At 37.2% G+C, this 19,658-nt stretch overlaps 1 protein-coding gene across 1 annotated transcript in view; it reads left to right on the top strand.

Moving 5' to 3' along the window:
* Nucleotides 1-19,658, top strand: part of LOC103139950 (contactin-3-like) — a 52,551-nt gene that overhangs the window by 21,018 nt on the left and 11,875 nt on the right. Inside the window, exons 4-9 of the mRNA XM_016672831.1 lie at nucleotides 1,668-1,770; nucleotides 2,103-2,287; nucleotides 6,427-6,563; nucleotides 9,290-9,419; nucleotides 10,413-10,563; nucleotides 12,911-13,038. Of these exons, the coding sequence (XP_016528317.1) occupies nucleotides 1,668-1,770; nucleotides 2,103-2,287; nucleotides 6,427-6,563; nucleotides 9,290-9,419; nucleotides 10,413-10,563; nucleotides 12,911-13,038 (834 nt within the window). The remainder of the gene's footprint in view (nucleotides 1-1,667; nucleotides 1,771-2,102; nucleotides 2,288-6,426; nucleotides 6,564-9,289; nucleotides 9,420-10,412; nucleotides 10,564-12,910; nucleotides 13,039-19,658) is intronic.

The following is a 19,658-nucleotide window of genomic DNA, read 5'->3' as shown; positions in this document are numbered from 1 at the left end:
AGTAGCTTGTAGGCTACTAGTGTTGTCTATGTTCAGCTACGATTCATTTTGCCCCCAATAAAAGTTTATTCCCCACCTTGTTCGTCTGGAGCCGGGGCTGAGTATAAGACTGCCCCAACCCCCAACCCTTCACTGACAAACAGTGTTCAAACCAGACAACCAGACAGTTATTTGTAAGCCATTGGGAGGGGGGAGGGGGGCAGAAATAGTTTGGAAACCACTGGGGGGGCCCAGGAGAAAAAGTTTGGGAACCACTGACTATCTGCAGGTTAGCAAGTGTGTTTAGCTACTTAGTATGCTACTCGTAGCTAGCCAGCTGTTGTTTTAAATAATTATTCTTTAAGAGTGAAAGATAACGGTCCTTTATTTTCAACATCATATTTCTTGTTGTTTTTACTGACTTGAATTAAGTCAAAACAGCCATATTACTTACTTTTAGAGCTGTAGCAGTCTTTGTTTAGCCACCTAACAGGAAGTGTGCTCTCCAGTTTCTCTGATGTTAAAAGAGCTTTTAGCTGCTTCAATAGTGTCATGGATTTATTTATTCATTTATTTTTTGCTGTTTTAAAACAGTAGTTATTAAAATGTTGCTATGACACTAATCACTCAAAATGTTGCTAATCACCCAAAATAATCTGGGAAATGGTCTCAGATCATAAAAGATCTGAGACCAGATCATAAAAGATCTGAGACCAGATCATAAAAGATCTGAGACCATTTACAAACATGCTGTGCTTGTAGCTAACAAGACAAAGCAAATTTTAAATTCTATTCAAACTGGCTTCTACAATGAGACCCTGCCTCATTGGAAACATGTCATGGAGTTAGTAACTGAGTTAATTTTTCTTTTAAATCATTGCTTTGATGCATAGCAGACTATTAAGGAACTAGTAACCAGATCTGTAGAAGGAAGTTCAGAATATATTTCTGCAACATAGCACAGTAAAATAATATAGAAGGGCAAATAAATAACACAAGTGTAAAAAGAGTGAAAAAAAAATCTGTATGGCTAATGTTTATCTTCCACCACCTGCAGCATGCATTCTTTGATGACCTAGATAATGAAAAATCTATGCCTGCATCTCAGAGGATTATCCACATGTGCACCACTCCAACCAAACTGCTGAACTGACTGGTAACCACGTAGTTTTCATACGTTATTACTGTTAAATCACAACAGATTATTACTTATTATTAGCTTTGAGGCCTCCATAAAACAATACCCTCATTTTTCACTATCCATTCTGCTTTTTAACATGAAGGGACACAGGACACCAAAGCTGCTCTTGCTCCAGGGCACCGGGTCTGAAGCTGGTAATAGCAAAGGGTACGCTGCTATATTTGCAACAGAAGCGTGTGGCCTATCCCACTGAAATGAATATAAATAAAGTCCTAAATTAAGTTGCTTTCATAAATCTCTGCAAGTAATCTCCACCAAGCTAATCTTTTCAATGATGTGTTCTCTGAATCTTTTATGACCCGCCTCTTACTTTTTCTCTCCTTTATAAGACCTTCAACGATCACTTTGTTACATGACCATAAAGGCTTGAAGTGCTAGCTGTCCCACTCTATCAGTCCTCTGTCTCTGATCCAGACACACAGGGCAATATCTGCAGTTTGCCAGTGCTATAAAAAGCTCATTGTCTGTTGTGCTCTCTGTTTTGTAGGTGTAATGGGTGAGTATGAGCCCAAAATAGAAGTTCATTTTCCAGATTCAGTTCCAGCTGCAAAAGAATCCGTGGTCAAATTGGAATGTTTTGCTCTGGGAAAGTAAGTCCAGCTTTCTTTAGTGTGTTAAATTAACAGTAGATTGATTTCCAACATAAATTAGAGCTATTTAAGCAAACAATAGTATGTACTCTTTATCTGATTTGCCTAAATATATGTGAACAACTGCCAGCCTAAAAATAAAATGATGTATAAATCAAAGTTCTCTACAGACAGAGGATAAACAATCTGAGTATGCACACTTTGAAAAATAAATAAATAAATCACAAAACTTTGGTCTTATCTACTTTTCTGCTTTGAATCACACTTTGATCACAGAGACAGAGCTAAAAGCCTGGCAACTTTTGTTCCTTTTTTCTTTCTTTTTTTTGCAGCCCTGTCCCAGAAATAAGCTGGAGGAGACCAAGTGGTGTCCCTTTCCCCAGCAAAGTTAAAATGAAGAATTCGAATGCTGTCCTTGAAATCCCTAATTTTCAGCAGGAAGATGCGGGGATGTATGAATGTATCGCAGAGAACCGGAGAGGCAAAAACGCTGCTCGAGGTCGGATTTCTTACCATGGTAAGACAGAAGTCAAAAAAATATTCTTCAAAGCAGTCCTTTTGTTTCTCTAAATGTGGCAATTTTTTTTCATTTCATATGTAATTTGGCTGAATTTATTTAAATCAGAATACATTTGAATAATAATTAGGTTAGTTTTTGAATATAATACAAAACTTACTTTTTGAAGTTGGACTGTAAGTTATCAAAGTGATCTCTGACATATGAAACATGTACATCAATCCTGGGTGTAATTACATTTTAAATTATAACACTTGTCTTCAAACAGTTTTGAAGCATTTGAACCACCTCACCTGGCGCTTTGTAGTCTTCTCATCGTAAATTCATTAAATTAAATAAATAATTAGAAAAACCTTTGGAATGTCTCCATCCATTCTTGTGAACCCAAAATCTTTCAATATGTCTTCAGACCTGAACATAGACTTACACCCCTTTAAGTCATCAAAAGTAAATTCATTTTAATTAATAACATCATATGATAATATTTGATGTATTTATGAGTGTATAATCCTATAATTTTCTAAAATATCTGAATTCTCTATATTTTAAGGATATGTAGTTTGTGTATAATTCAGTTTAGGCTTAACTAGTCTGTAGCTTATATTACAGTTTTTTATTCTTGTAAATTCTAAGGTGGTTCTATAGCTAAAGAAGCTCTGAAAACGCTCAAGTTTTGTGTTTTCACATAAAAAATGGTTTAAACAATTTCTAACTATTTTAAAAAATGACTTTTCAATGGCGGCTGCACAGTGGCGCAGTTGGTAGAGCTGTTGCCTTGCAGCAAGAAGTTTCTGGGTTCAATTCCCAGCCCGGGGTCTTTCTGCATGGAGTTTGCATGTTCTCCCTGTGCATGGTGGGTTCTCCCTGGGTACTCTGGCTTCCTCCCACAGTCCAAAAACATGACTGTCAGGTTAATTGTCCCCAGGTGTGAGTGTGTGTGCATGGTTGTTTGTCCTGTCTGTCTCTGTGTTGCCCTGCAACAGACTGGTGACCTGTCCAGGCTATACCCTGCCCCTTGCCCAGAACGTTAGCTGGAAATAGACCCCACTAAGGGACAATGGTGTTAGAAAATGGATGGATGGACTTTACAATGTAGACTTAGTTTTGTTAGTGGGTGATTCTCTGAATTTGTTGCCTTTTGGGGCCTATGGTTACTAAAAAATATACCACAAAAATTGTGTTTTTGAACACTGCAGTACTCTTTGAACCTTCAAGAAAATATGTCTCCCCACTTTATGCATGAAATCCCAAACATTAATACGAATTTCTTTGCTGCTTAGGTTGCTTTAAATTCAACCCCGTAACGGGACAATTTCATTCCTCTGAGAATAACTCAATAACATAGTTAAACTAACTCTTCCAGTTCCTTTGAGATCACCTGTCCCTTGATTAAAATAACTAATTGTAAGTATATTTTATTTGTTTCTGAATCATAATAATTAGACTGATAAGAAGAATTAGGCAACTTGATGCCTAATTCTCATAAATAAATTCTCATAAATCATGAAAATACACTTAAAAATAAAAATTTAAATCAGGCTTTTCTATGTTTTTGAATCATTCTTTAAATTTTGCATACAGTCCAAGAAATATTAGTCTAATATTTGCTGTTATTATAAAAAAAATTACAACAATGTATCGCGTTATGGGATTGAACCCATTGTAAAAGTTGACCAGACTGTAACAGAGTTGAACACACTTAACAGTCCATCGTTCAACCCCGTAACAAAACCACCATTTCTGTAACATGTAAAGTGCTATTTTATATATAATTAATGTATTTTTCTCATATTTATTTTATTTAGGTTAAAGTATACCTAAAAATGTTTATAATGGTACAAATAACTTGCAGTTACTGGCTATTTTTATTTGTTTTATATTCATTGAAAAATTAACATTGGTCAGTGGGGACATGCTCATTTGGCTAACCTCTACACTTCAACAACCCATAAAATTTTTCAAAACATGATTTTTAAAATAGATTTGCATGTCATATTACCAAGACACATGGATATTTACATTTCTTGATTTTCTCAAAAGAAATTTGTTTGCATTAAATGAAAATCTTTTAGATAAACCTGTGGGACACAAAATGCACAGAATTCAGAGAATCACCCAGTGGCTAACAGTTAGCTACACTGTAAGCCCTAACAAGTTCACAGAACTCAAAAATCATTTTGTACCAGATTACACAAAAATATTTTAGTAATGTTTTTAAATGTTTTAAGTTTACATAAAATAAAAATTACAGGTGCAGTTGCCTTAAATTATCTCAACATTGTCTTATAAATATTGATATTTCTCAACTTATGATTAGGGAATATTTAACTTAAAATTTTCAATATATTCAACTCATATAATGCTGGAAATAAACTCAAAATTTTTGAGTTTTTTCAACTCATAATGCTGGAAATACACCAACATTTTTCAATATTCCTCAACTCATAATCTGGGGACATGCACTCAAAATTAACCCTATACTGAAATAGTGAAGTGACACCACAGTGACAATTGAACAATTTTTATTCATTTTTTGTTATTCAATACAATGTGCTTTTTAAGAGAAACAAATCAATCTAACCTAGTTCACCGCTACAGTGCAATGGCTGAACCTCTTGCACACGGTCTGAAATAAAACAAAATAAAGACAGTGGATAATTGTTTTGTTTTGTTTTTTTTAGAAAATTTTAAACTTTCATACTAAGGATTTTAATTCACACTGAAAAATTATGAGAAATATTAAATTTATGTAAGCAAAATATGAATATTTTCAGGAAATATTGAAAAGCTCTCGCAGTTCTGTTATGAGAGGCTTCTGCTCTCCTTCTCTCTCCCTCTGTCTGGGCCCTGTTTCGGCCCCGTTACCATGGTAATTAATGACTGCAGCTGCAAGTGTGTGTGTGGGAGAGATAGAGATGGCAGAGCCTCCATTGATTTGTATGGGATTTTGTCGTTTTTCGCAATTTATGTCGTCATTTTAACTCAGAATGCCACTAAATATAATAGTGCACTTAACGGGAGTAAGCTGCATGTTTTGATACCACCTTTGTCGGGGTGCATGCAGCAGTTAGGGCTGCATTAAGGGTGATCTAAGAAGAATAAATAATAAAGAAACACCTTATTGGGTGTAGAACATAGGATCCTGACATGCATTGCATGGGCAGACCCCAATAAAGGCAAATTCAAGATGGCTGACTCATCTTACCAGAGGGAGAGATAAGACCCACCCACCAGAACGTTGCTAACGTAATGATACTACACTCAAACCTTTTGAGTGTTCAACACAAATTAGCTATAAAATATTCAGTTAAAGTGGCATAAATCTCAACAGAGCTCAAAACTTTATAGTTTGGTCAACTCTATAACGACATTTGACTGCTGTGAACTTATTAGTTGTGAGCTAGTACAACTGTTTGGGAATACAGTGTAGTCCTTAAAAACTGCGGTCGTATTTCTTACTGCAGTAAAATATAAGAATAAAGCAATGGTTTAATACATCCCAAACTATTAAAGTATGACTGCTCAATGTTGAGTATAGATGTTACATAACCATTTAGCTTAGTGCCTGAAAGGCAACTTTAGCTTTATTAGTGGCTAACCGTTAGCTAGTCCTTACAAATGGCTTGTATCTTCTTTCCTGTGTCTTCATTCCTTTGTTCAACTGAGTTCCGAAAATGCTTCCACACACATTACTTAAAAGTGGTGAAAGTGAGTTGCAAAGTGCTTTTGCAACTCAGAGCTGTTAGTGTGCTCTACAGGAAGTCTTCGTTAGTCGACTCAACATAACAGGGGGGCTTTCTTAGCTCAAAATAAGTCTCAAACAGAAAAGTGAAACTGAAAGTATGCAACTTAATAACAAGGGCTCCTATCAATACTTGACACTGACTTCACCTGTTAAAGTTGTTGGATAAGACTTTGCAAAATGGACACCATATTGAATACAGTTGTTCTAAAACTGAGATCTAGTAAATTGATATCTCGTTGCATCCTTGTTTTGATAACCATGTGCTAAAAGTGCCACATGAAAACCTCAATGCAGTATCAGGCATTGCCAAGTCTGATACTGCTCTGGATGTGCCCTACAGCCGTGATAATTAAAATACATGTTTGAGCAGGTAATCCTCTCATTTTTTTCCAAGCTAAACCTCAGTGGCTCCAGACAATAACAGACACTGCTCGGTCCATCGAGGAGAACCTCTTCTGGGAGTGTAAGGCCAATGGAAAGCCAAAACCATCCTACAGCTGGCTGAAGAATGGGGAGCAAATGGTGGCTGAGGTATGAGCTTTTGTTGCATTTTTGCTTCAGTTATACTGAGGAGACGATGCACAATTTCCAGCATTAAAAAGATGGGTAATAGTCAGCAATCTATTCCTCCACATATGCAGAGAAGGTGTTTAGTTGAGTGTATCACCACACTTGAATGTGTGTTACGTGCTTCTCACAGTTTGCATATTTGCAGAATGGTATCACTACTTGATGGGATAACACATATTGTATGTATAAATTAAATGATAAAATTGTTTTATTTTTTTAATTGGGGTTGTCACTTAATTTTTACTGGGGTGTGACGGGGTTCTCTTATGACTTGGACAAACAAAAAAAATGACTGCCCAAGGCCAGAGATCACTTTGGTGAAATTTATTTAGCTCTTCTTTAAGTGAACAAAGATGGCAGGTGCAGAATATATGCAAGGACATCCAAAGAAGGTTAAAATCAGACAAACAGCAGTACCTTCGTCCATCACCTTCCATGTGACTTGTCAGGAGTCGAGCCACAGACTGCCTCCCTGTGGCGCAGAGCCCTGCTTTTAAAGCCACAGGCTCCGCCCACAGAAAGATCAAACAAAACCAATTAAACAATTACTTCTAACTCAAGTAAACTCTTAAAGGATACAAAATAATAATAAAGAGGAAAAAAATAAACTTCTAATCAAAAATACAATACTCAATTTAATAGAAAACACTCACCTGACACCTGACTCTCCTGGCGCGTCACAATCCGGAAATAACCCTGCTTGAAAACAAAACCGGGAAAATGTTTGGAGCTGAAAATAACAGGTTGGGATGGATATGCTAACTGAAGCAGGAACACCGCGTGTGCACCCACAGTGAACCGCATCAGTTTAAACTGCAAGAGAAGTAAGTTAGTGATTGTGTACGTTTGTGTGTATGCGTGTGCGGGCGTGCTCGCACGTTGACACAGACTCATAATTAAGCCCCAGATTGTGACGGCTCCTCCGTCACATGGTTTTTTTTTTCTTTTACATTTTTTGCCAAGTCATGCTGAGTTTAATTTTTCCTAGAGAATCACTTCCTAGATCTGGAAATTACAACCGAAGTTAATCATCATCCAACTAGAAGAAGCTAGGCTAACTTGTTCTTAGCAAAATATCAAAACATTCCAAATATTTTTACTTATTTGTTGACGTACAAGTTGTTGAATGTGAAAAACAAAACATTGTTACTGATCTACCACTATGTTTTATAGACATGGCTGTCATTTTGGATTTGTGACATTTGAACCACGCAATCTTTAGCTATTTTCTATTCATTCCCTCCCTTTCTGAATAGTACATGTCTATTGAAATCCAGAGCGTGGAATATATGTTCTTGATCATAACATGTTACTGTTCCAGTGTGGCCTGTATCTAATTTTACTTTGTTTTTAGAAAGGATCAGACACCCATTTGGGATTAAAATTTCAGTGCTCTATATGTTCCCCCAAGTCCTTAGGCATAGTAGGGCAAGCCATTAGTTTCATGTTCACCTTAAAGCATCCGACATGTTGAATTAGGGATTCTTTATCATTGCAGACTGCAAAGGGTGGTCTGAGTTTAGGTGATTATTGGATCATTGCTAAGATGCTGTTACTGTTAAGTTACTGTTCCACTGATTCAGCTGCAAGCCTATGTGTATGTGGTATACATGAGGTTTGAGAACTATAGTCCTCAGGTGGTAGACTTTTTTGACATGTCAAGAAGTAGTAGAATGGTGTGTCTGGTAAATAATTTGCTCCCCCCACCTGGCTAAGTTCATTTAAAATAGTTTTTTATACATCTGTAGAGGCAGAGTAAGCTAGTTTTATAGTTGACGCATTGAATTGAGTGCAAGGGGATGCGTACTCAATTGCACCGTCCCTGTACCTGTTGGCTTTCGAAATTATGGTGCTTGCCCAAATTTTAAAACTTTTAATAATTCTTTACACAAAAACACAGAGGATTGCTCTAGCGCGCCTATCACCGGTCTTAGCAGGTTTTCTAGAGGAAACCCTGCACATGTAGCAGTTTGAGAACCATGGCTCTACAGACATACATATCAGAATGGTAGTTGTCATGATTGAACAAGAAATCATATCAACCTTATCCAACATGTCAGTCACTTTAATAGCTTAATATCTCACCCTTTAGCCTGACAGAGCTCTTACTAAGCGGCTGGATAATAGAAGGAAATTATGCACAAACGCTGCCTTGGGAAGAGAAAATAACCAGTTCAGACACATTTCAAAGAGATGTAAATGCATAGAGCTTGTATATGTGTATTTTGATGTTTCTAGTAAGCTTATAGCTAATTAAGCGTGGTATATCGACTGTCATATTGTGAGACTATAATTAAAGAAGTCTTGTTCATCTCCCCCCATGCAGCAGTCTCCCCCAATCTCTCACCAGCTTATTTGGTTAAAATAACTCGTTGATTGGAAACGCCGTCGCCATTGCATTTCCAGTCGAATGTTTTACAGAAAACAAACGGCATTTTAATAGACCGTATGTGCTTTTGCTGGCAATTCCTAATTTCTGCGTCTCATATTCGAATTCGCAGCTTTAGCAACTTGCACCCTTGTTTCTTCCACTCTGAATACCAGGATTTTGTTTTGTGATATTTTTCCTCCTCTGCTGTACTTCTCTTTTCATGGATGTGTGAAAAATTGCCCGCTGTGCCTTTTGGACATAAGAACACCAGCCTTTGCAAGAGATATGCAGAATTATTTCTCTTTTTGCTCTGCAGGCCCGGGTAGAGATCGAAAACGGAGCCCTCTCCATAACCGCGTTAAACCTATCAGATTCCGGGATGTATCAGTGTGTGGCCGAAAACAAACATGGCAGTGTTTATTCCAGTGCCCAGCTAATGGTGTTAGGTAAGATTGCTTCCCTTCTCCTGCTCTCGTTCTGCTTATCTTTCAGTGCATCCAATCACCTGCTTACATAAGGAAAGCAGTCTCGCTGTATAATGTTCCTGAGATATCAGTCTGCACCCTCATTTAATGTCACCGTGGGGCTCTGCCGGGCGAAAGTATAAATCTGATAGTGTCTCATTTTACTTCCAATCGTTTCGTCCATTGATTGGGGATACTACGAAGGTGATGCCTCGTGGCATTGTGCATGCTTTCTCATGTAGACCCTGTATCGATTTATTTGCAAAGCTTTGATGACTGGCTCCATGAGAAATTCAGTTCTCTCTCTTGGTAATACGATGAACACTTGATGGTCCTAATGAGGGCCCGCTCCAATGTGATGATGAGTATAGGCTGCAGGATGATTTTATGATAAACAATATGATGTTTATCTGCATCTGAAGAATGAAACTGCGCAGTTTTGTAATAAAGCTTGAATAAAACCCTAAAATTTGAAAATGTCATTTGCAGTTAAAACCAAATATTTTCATATCCCTAACATAAAAACTTTAATATTTACCCTAAAATGATTTGTTTGGATCGTTTCAGTATTATGAATATTTATTATTCCTGATGACTCATTGATTTATTGATCTGTACACTGAAATAATCATTAACTAATTTACAAATCTGTTGTTAATGGGAGTACACAGACTAAAAATTATTTGCTGAAATAGCTATGTAGTCAAAACAATAATTAAACCAAAACTTTATGAAAAAGATAAACATTTTGCAATTAAGATTAAAAAACCTTCTACAGAGCTGCAGTTTAACCATTTGATTCATTTGCAAAGCTGGAAAATACTTTAGAACCAAATGCACTGAGGTTTGCAGCTGCAACATCATAAAATGTGTGAAAATTTCAACCGAAAATTTCAATATGTGTTACACAAACACTCGTGTTTTCTCCTATATTTTTCCCAGCCTCACGCCGTCTTTCTGCTCCTTTACCTGCAGCTTCAGCTCCCAGTTTCTCCAGAAGTCCATTAAAGGCCTTGCTAAAAGCTCGATCAGGCAGCGAAGTCACTCTGGAATGCAAGCCTCAGGCCTCGCCCCCAGCAATTAGCTTGTGGAAGAAGGGGAACGAGATTCTGCTAAGAACCGAAAGGTAGGATGAGAGTCCAAATGCACATTTCCAGCAGCTCTCATTCACAGTAAACGCAGGCCGGCTCACTTCAACGGCGTGTTTGGCATTTGTGCTCCTGCATAAAAGAGGAGACTAATAAGGGGAAAGAGAGTGGGGGAAAATTCACCCAAATGGTAGTTTGGGTGAATTTTGAAGGAGTGCTTGCTCCTTCATATGGAAATAGTTGGATATGAGATATAAAGACGCCAGGTGCTTGTATCAACACTACACGTGTTAAATAGTTAGGACAATAAAATGAGAAAGTAGTAAAGAAGTCAAAGTTATTTTTTTGTTTTTGGAAAGTGATTCTTTCACTTGAAGCATGCACCTGAAATTATCTCCTTTATGAGTAGTTTTAAAGCACTATTGGAATGCAATTGATGAAACTAACAAGGCTGCAGAGATGAAAGCTTGCAGTCGATTGGGGAGGAGGTGGGGCCTCACCAGGCTGGAAATCTCTGCATCGAGACTAGCAAGCAACATCAAACAGCAATTTCAGCTGCATAAAGCGGGAGCTTAGTTTATTTTCCTCTCTCGTCCCTCTGTGCATTGTTGGACTATACAGGAGTTTACAGAAAGCAACCAAAAAACATGAGACAAATCACAGGTTTGCAAAATCAGACGCATCGTCAGATCAATCTGTCTGCGGACGTTCAGATAACCAGGAGAAGAAAAGCAAACGCGGCAGTTAAACCAGTGACCGCACCGGCTTGAAAACAACTCTGGCTCGCTGTTTGAATCGCTCATTTTAAAGGAGTTCCGAGAAAGAAGAACAATGCAAGCGAAGAACTACGTCCACACAAGGCAAGACCGTGTCTGTAGTTGGAGATAATTGGTACGCTGTAAAAAAAAATTAAAATATGTACAATTTACAGTAAAAGAAAATACCAACAGCATTATATTACTGGAATTGCCGTAACTCAAGAAACATAAATTTGGTGTAATTTTTACAGTTTTCAAATGTAAACAGCACTGAAATTTATTGTGAAGATCTTAGAAATTGTAAAGTTTATAGAAAAATACCGTAATATTGCCAGCAGTTAATCTGCTAACCAGCAGGTGCTAACAAATGGTGCTCCAATCTACGGTACAGGTGTTTTAACTAATTTCTGCTAATCCTCGCTACTATGATTTTTACTGACCTATTTTGTGAACAAGCTTATTCACATTATTTTAATTTAATTTCTTATTTATTGGAAATGCAGCAATTGTGAAATCGACATTAGCAGAAAATAGATAAAAATTTGTTCACGTTTGTAATAGAAATGACGTAGAAGTCGGATAAAATGCGACATGACCGTTTAGACTAAAGACGATTTTAAGACTTTTGAATCGGTTACATATCTAATGTATTACCACGTATGGAAGCGGCTCAAATTGAATTTTAGGGAGGTGAAAAGAGCAAACATATCGACTGTTATCTGAAACTAGCCTTGGTCACATCGGACAGAAAGCCTCTGGGTGCATACATTTAAAAAATTTGCATAAAATTCACATTCATGGAGTGACTTCTACTTCTGAAGACATCTGGTTGGTTTGGATTCTATTTAGGGACATCAAAACAAAGCAGATTATAAATGGACACCACACTGTTCTGATTTTTATTTTTTTTAAAACATTGTGAAAAACCATGTGTTAGTTTCCATTAAGCTTCACAATCATGCACTACTTTCTTTGTGTTGTTTTCTCCCAGTAAAACTCATTCAACTATGAGGTTGTAACTTGATCAAATGTGAAACTTCCAAAAGTTATGAACACTTTTGTAGCTGAAAAGTAGGATTTGCTTTTATTTTGCAGGATTTCCACTTCCCTTGATGTAGCTCTATGCTACTATGTCAAACTTGCAGATTTTGGTCTAGACTGGTATATTTGTGAACAGGTTTTAATTTCCTACTGTGTCAGAAGTTTCTCTGGCCTGAGCAGTATGAAGTCTTAAAACACATTTATTTATTCATTATTATATTTAAGAATGCTCTTTGTGAAGTGTATTCTTTACCTTATAATAGGTCCCAGAGTTCAACTTTTCACCCACCTTTAAGAGTTTGATTCTGTGGGATTCCTCGAAAAGCTTTGAAGTACAATCTAGGTCAAAGTGCTGTATAATCACTGTTTTATTCTTTTTCTCTTTTTTCACAATTTTGACAGAAATGTGGTTAAAAAGACACCATGGAGGGCACTGAGTTTTAACTAAAAACTGCATAAATATCATAAATTCAGAACAAATTAATGGGCGCAATTTGTTTAATACAAAACAAATTGTATTAAACAAAGAAAATGTGCACTCTTAACCTTGTTTAAATCAGTAAAAGACCATTTCTTCCTCCCACAGGATCACTCTGCTGCCAAATGGAACTTTAAAAATTGCTAACGTAACCAAACAGGATGCAGCTAGCTACACATGCATCGCCAAAAACCAGTTCGGAACAGCAAGCACAACTGGGAAGCTCCTCATCACCGGTAACACCTTCTCCGTTAACGCCAGGCACATCTGCATGTACTCACTCTCCAGTTAAAACACAGTTGTTTTTTTTTTTTTTCAAAAAATAAAAAAGCTGGTAATAAGATAAATTAAATATGTTTGATTTTCACCTGGTGGATTGCGTCAGATGTAAATGACGCTGGCTTGTGTTAATTCAGTGGGTGTAAAGTCAAAAGTTGCAGATGTTTTGACGTTAACAATGTGTGTTCACTCAAATTTAAAAGTTCAAGCAGCTCAGATCAAACTGGTATTTACTTAAAGGTCCCAGTGTGTAGTGACATTTGCTTAGTATTTGCTTAATATTATTTTATCTGGAAATAGTGTCTGTTTATTCTTGCCATACAGTCCTCTGCATTAAGTATTGATCGAAAGGTTTTGCCATACCAGTTTATTCCTCTGTATTTACTTTAGTTTCTTAGTTTATTCTTGCATAAGAATAAACTATTCTTATGCAAGAATAGTTTATTCTTACATAAGAATAAACTATTCTTATGCAAGTCAAGTTTCTATTAGTCAAGTTTCCTTTGACTAATATTATCCTCTCTTAGTTTATTGCTATGTCCACTTTAGTTTCTTTCCTGTTGCTAGATTTATTTTATGATTTATGGACGCTCACCATCAGTAATCTTCACTCATCACCTTCTGCACCGCCTGATCATCATGTGTTTCACATCATGTGTTGATTTTTCACTGTTCAGCATCGGATTCTCTGTTTTTATGCTATAATTCACATCTAGTTCGTTTTATTTCCCGCTTCTCCTGTTTAAGAGTTTTGCGCAATGTGCGCGTAGTTTTTTTTTTTTGTTTTTTTGTTTTTTTGTTTTGTAACCCCATATGGTGCGCAGCGGGAAGCATGTTGATGGGGAAAAGGCAGACTGATACAAACCTTTTAAAACAATGGAAACAATTTCGGTATTCTGATTATTGAAATTTAAAAGTGCTGTGGTACCATTGTTCTATCACACCCGTTTCATACCGGACCACTTACAGCACCGGTGTTAACGCCATAAAATGAACGCTCTCTATCGTGGTAACACCCATGGAGGGATTTCTTTATTTAAATGGGTTCATTTTTCAGAGGGTATTGTGATTTTAGTAGTTACATGTTTATAAGAGCGATTTTCTGTTGTCCTTCCATGGAAGCGTGCAGCTTTCAAACGGAAATAAAACACTTTTTAATATAAATTGCTGCTTTGACATGATCACAGAACTGCCAAAACATATGTACAAAAATACCAGACAAAGTGAATCACAGCACCGTCATCAGCCGGTGTAATGCTGAACTGATGCGGTGATGTTACCAGTAGCAGGAGCGGAGCTACGCCAAGAAGCTACAAACACTGAATAGAAGGAGAGCTGCCATCGATATGGTTGCAGCCAAGCATGTTGTAATATTACGCAATACAGTTTTACCAAGTTGCTCAAAGTCTAAACTGGTATTGTTGTGCATATAAGGTGTTAAGTTTACCTTTGACCAAACTCCCCCCAAAGGAATCCCAGCGCCCCCATTTTGTAAAAATTTCTGCCAGTGCCCCCTGCCGGTACCGCCCACGTTGAGAACCGCTACTCTACATGGATGACATCAAGCTGTACGCCAAGAGCGAACGAGACATCGACTCACTGATCCACACCACCAGGATCTACAGCACTGACAATAGCAGACAATGAGGACATTTACAAGTACCTGGGAATACCACAAGCAAATGGCAACCTCGATGAGGTCACAAGCAAATGAGCCACAGCCAAATACCTCCAACGAATAAGGTAAGTCCTGAGAAGCCAGTAATCAGATACCCTGCAGGAATAATTAGTTGGCCAAAGGAGAAGATAAAGATCACAGATGTTAAGACTCGGAAGCTACTAAGCACGCTTGAAGGGTTCCACCCCAAAACCAGCACTGTGAGACTGTACACAAGCCGTAAGGAAGGAGGCAGAGGAATAGTGAGTGTGAGAGCCACTGTCCAGGATGAAACATCCAAGATCCATAAATACATCAAGGACAAAGCCTCAACAGATGATGTGCTCAGTGAATGTCTCAGACAATGGGGAACAGAGGTACCATCCTGGAGGTACCATCATGGGATGTACCACCGACAAATAACGGAAGTGGCTGATATCAGGAAATCCTACCAATGGCTGGAAAAAGCTGGACTCAGGGACAGCACAGAGGACCTCATCCTGGCTGCACAAGAACAGGCCCTAAACACCAGAGCAATAGAGGTATATATATATATCCTATAGCATAAGTATGCTGAAGGAGATAAATTAAAGGCAGAGTCTTTCAGTCACTGTGTGCTAGTTATTTGAAAGAGCATAATTCAGATAGATGTATTACCTCATTAGCTGGTCATCAGGTTCAACAGAAGACACTTGATGCTTAATGAGTCTTTAATATGAGCCAGGTGTGCAGAATAGGAAGGCCTAGAAAACTGTTTGGACATTGGACATCAGAACTGAAATTACATTGTCCAGAGTTAATGAAGTCCAAGCCGAAATCTTTTCCGGGCTAAGATGTAGTGCTGTGTGTGTTTTTTGATGTACTTAACTGTTGCAATCTGGTTTTTGACCAATTGTTGTCCAGCGTTTTGAGGCCCTGTTCACAATTTTAGACATTTTGCCAAAAAGTTCAACTTTACACTTTAAAACACATTCTTTAATATGTTTTCTGCTCAGTCTGTGTGGCTGACAACACATTTAAAAAGAGAGAGAAATGTGGACAATTTAAAGAAAGAGTTATTCCAGGTCAGTGACGTGCGGTGAGGATCATAGCTGGTGAGGCGCTGGCTTAATCATACTCAGATTTACAAACATAGACAAATATAGAACATAGGTAGATGTTATTGTTTACATACGGAAATTTCGCACATTTTTTGCCAGGTGACTGTGCCGAAAGGCAGTTCCACGTTTTATAAATGAGCAGAGTCCAAGCAGAGACTAAGTGTGAGCAGGAGGAGAAGTTTTGAGTACAAGCGTTACAGGTTTTGAGAAGAAAGACATGAAATCCTGTTTTCAGACTGAACTTGGATTATGGCAGAAAAATTCCCCCTTAGTGGATAAACTAGTGGATTCCCGTAAACTCGAAAACTTTTTTCGACAGCCATTAATGTGGCTGAGCAACTGAAAATAAGAAAGAAAAAAGAAAATACTTTGATAGACCAACAGAAAGCTTGCTTCCCTAGACCACTTTAAAGGTTACCATAAACCTCTTGGTGTGTTTATTTAGCATAAATCCATATTAGTTGGACTGTGAGGCTAAAGTTAATATCTAATCTGACCATATGGGATTTTTACCATCTTAAAACAACTCTATTCTAATGGAAAACTTCACAATGGTTTGTATGAGTAATATTTTATGAACCTTTCCTCCTGTGTCATATTATCATTGGATATTTATTTACAGAGAAACTAATAAAGGGAAATGTACCATCAGTTAGTGTTTTGTGTGAAACACGAGGAGAGAATGAAATTCTGAAGCTATTTCCTATCAAAGATCCTGTCTCATATAAAAAGTACACTTTGAAAAAGAACACTTTAGTGAAATTTAGGCGATCACTATGTTATTAATACTTTACATGTTCTGTTCTTGGTATGTGTTTCACATGGGAACATTAGTGACAGTGCACTGGCTCCAATCTCCATTTCCTGTGAAAATAAACTGTGGTTTTTGTCTTAATAAGACAAACAGTTATAAAACAGAATTAGNAAACGGGAGCGCCAGCACAATCTCAATCCTGAGCCCAAAGGAAGCACAATCACCACAAACTAATCTAAAATCCAACAGAAGGAAAATCACAAAACGAACCTGAAGACCATTACTTGATGCTTGAGGAAAGAGAGGATCACACAAGCTCACAACGCCATCTCTACAGCTCAAAACAATTGTGAGTGCGCACCCCACACACCTGGCTTTAAAGGGTACGTTGGTGCCACCCACCACTCACCTTAAAAGTGAATCCACACCAACATACCACAAGTCTTTAATATGAGCCAGGTGTGCAGAATAGGAAGGCCTAGAAAAATGTATGGACATTGGACACCAGAACTGAAATTACATTGTCCAGAGTTAATGAAGTCCAAGCCGAAATCTTTTCCGGGCTAAGATGTAGTGCTGTGTGTGTTTTTTGATGTACTTAACTGTTGCAATCTGGTTTTTGACCAATTGTTGTCCAGCGTTTTGAGGCCCTGTTCACAATTTTAGACATTTTGCCAAAAAGTTCAACTTTACACTTTAAAACACATTCTTTAATATGTTTTCTGCTCAGTCTGTGTGGCTGACAACACATTTAAAAAGAGAGAGAAATGTGGACAATTTAAAGAAAGAGTTATTCCAGGTCAGTGACGTGCGGTGAGGATCATAGCTGGTGAGGCGCTGGCTTAATCATACTCAGATTTACAAACATAGACAAATATAGAACATAGGTAGATGTTATTGTTTACATACGGAAATTTCGCACATTTTTTGCCAGGTGACTGTGCCGAAAGGCAGTTCCACGTTTTATAAATGAGCAGAGTCCAAGCAGAGACTAAGTGTGAGCAGGAGGAGAAGTTTTGAGTACAAGCGTTACAGGTTTTGAGAAGAAAGACATGAAATCCTGTTTTCAGACTGAACTTGGATTATGGCAGAAAAATTCCCCCTTAGTGGATAAACTAGTGGATTCCCGTAAACTCGAAAACTTTTTTCGACAGCCATTAATGTGGCTGAGCAACTGAAAATAAGAAAGAAAAAAGAAAATACTTTGATAGACCAACAGAAAGCTTGCTTCCCTAGACCACTTTAAAGGTTACCATAAACCTCTTGGTGTGTTTATTTAGTATAAATCCATATTAGTTGGACTGTGAGGCTAAAGTTAATATCTAATCTGACCATATGGGATTTTTACCATCTTAAAACAACTCTATTCTAATGGAAAACTTCACAATGGTTTGTATGAGTAATATTTTATGAACCTTTCCTCCTGTGTCATATTATCATTGGATATTTATTTACAGAGAAACTAATAAAGGGAAATGTACCATCAGTTAGTGTTTTGTGTGAAACACGAGGAGAGAATGAAATTCTGAAGCTATTTCCTATCAAAGATCCTGTCTCATATAAAAAGTACACTTTGAAAAAGAACACTTTAGTGAAATTTAGGCGATCACTATGTTATTAATACTTTACATGTTCTGTTCTTGGTATGTGTTTCACATGGGAACATTAGTGACAGTGCACTGGCTCCAATCTCCATTTCCTGTGAAAATAAACTGTGGTTTTTGTCTTAATAAGACAAACAGTTATAAAACAGAATTAGCTGCCTCAGCCTCTCACACCAATTTGGATTTCTATTAAAAAGAATAAATTACTTTTTAAAAATCTGACGTCTGTTAAGAGTGTTTTCACAGTACTTCATACAGTGTTCTGATGGATAAGCACATAAATTGCTCATTAGGACGCTTGTAAAAGTTTGTTGCTGTTGCATTGATGTTGAATGTCAAATGAACAAATAGTGAACCAGCTGTGGCTTACTCTGCAGACACACCAGTAAAACCATCCTAATTGGATGGGAATATGTTGTAGGCAGTTAAATTATTTGGCTTAGTTACCTGGTGTTCTATCTTTTAAATATATACATATTTACACATCAGAAGTATACTGGACTTTTGTAAAAAACACTCTTCCCTCATATCCTTAGCATATAAGGATATATACCCAACATAATGTTCCCACTAACGATAATAAGCTGGTTATGTACATTTCCATTCTTGGAAAAGCTTATAAAGAGAAACCATCCATCACACTCCATACAGGCCCAATTATTGATTTTTATTATTATTATTGGAGAACAGCTTATAGGCAAAAGATTGTATTTCTCGCAATTCTTGTAATATTGCGAGAAATATTACAAGAATAATATAACAAATGGACCTTTAGGTCCATTTGTTGGCAGGCAATGGCTGGAAAATATCTTGATTTTCTTCTCTCTTTCCTGAGTTATACTGCATATATATAAAATGTTTGCAAGTGGTGTTTATTGCCTAATAAACACCGCTGATATTACACATAGGCCTGTCACAATAACAAATTTTGTCTAAAAAATTATTGCGATAAACGATAATATTGTTTCAAGACCATTTGACACTGATTTAATGGAAATGACTAATAATGCATGTGATTTCCTGCCATAGATAGATACACTTTATTTTCAAAAGAACACATAACACTGGAACTAATAAACTAAATAAACAAAACAACCAAAAACAAAAATAAAATGGATTCTCAGTCTCCATTAACAAAAAACGTACTTGAATAAAAACTAAACAACATAAAGCCAAAGTGGAAATAAATACTACATTCAACCAAAAGAGTGCAGATATGAAATCTGTATACTATATTGCCCTTCAGTAATCACGAGATTTAAATAGAGAAGACGGGCACATCCGACTACCTAATTTAGTAGTTCATACTACACAGTTTTTTTGCCCCTATTTTCCCCTTATGACAATCTTAGAACATTGGCCGCTGGTGATTTCGTAACCGATCATCCTGCAGTGTGTGGTGTGTTACGGTGGATGTCGTGGCCACTCCGATCTAAATCAGGGATTTCCCCCGACTGGAAGC

This window comes from Poecilia formosa, unplaced genomic scaffold (assembly GCF_000485575.1).
Source record: "Poecilia formosa unplaced genomic scaffold, Poecilia_formosa-5.1.2 Scaffold66, whole genome shotgun sequence".
Lineage (NCBI taxonomy): Eukaryota > Metazoa > Chordata > Actinopteri > Cyprinodontiformes > Poeciliidae > Poecilia > Poecilia formosa.
This window is presented reverse-complemented; position numbering and strand designations above follow the sequence as displayed.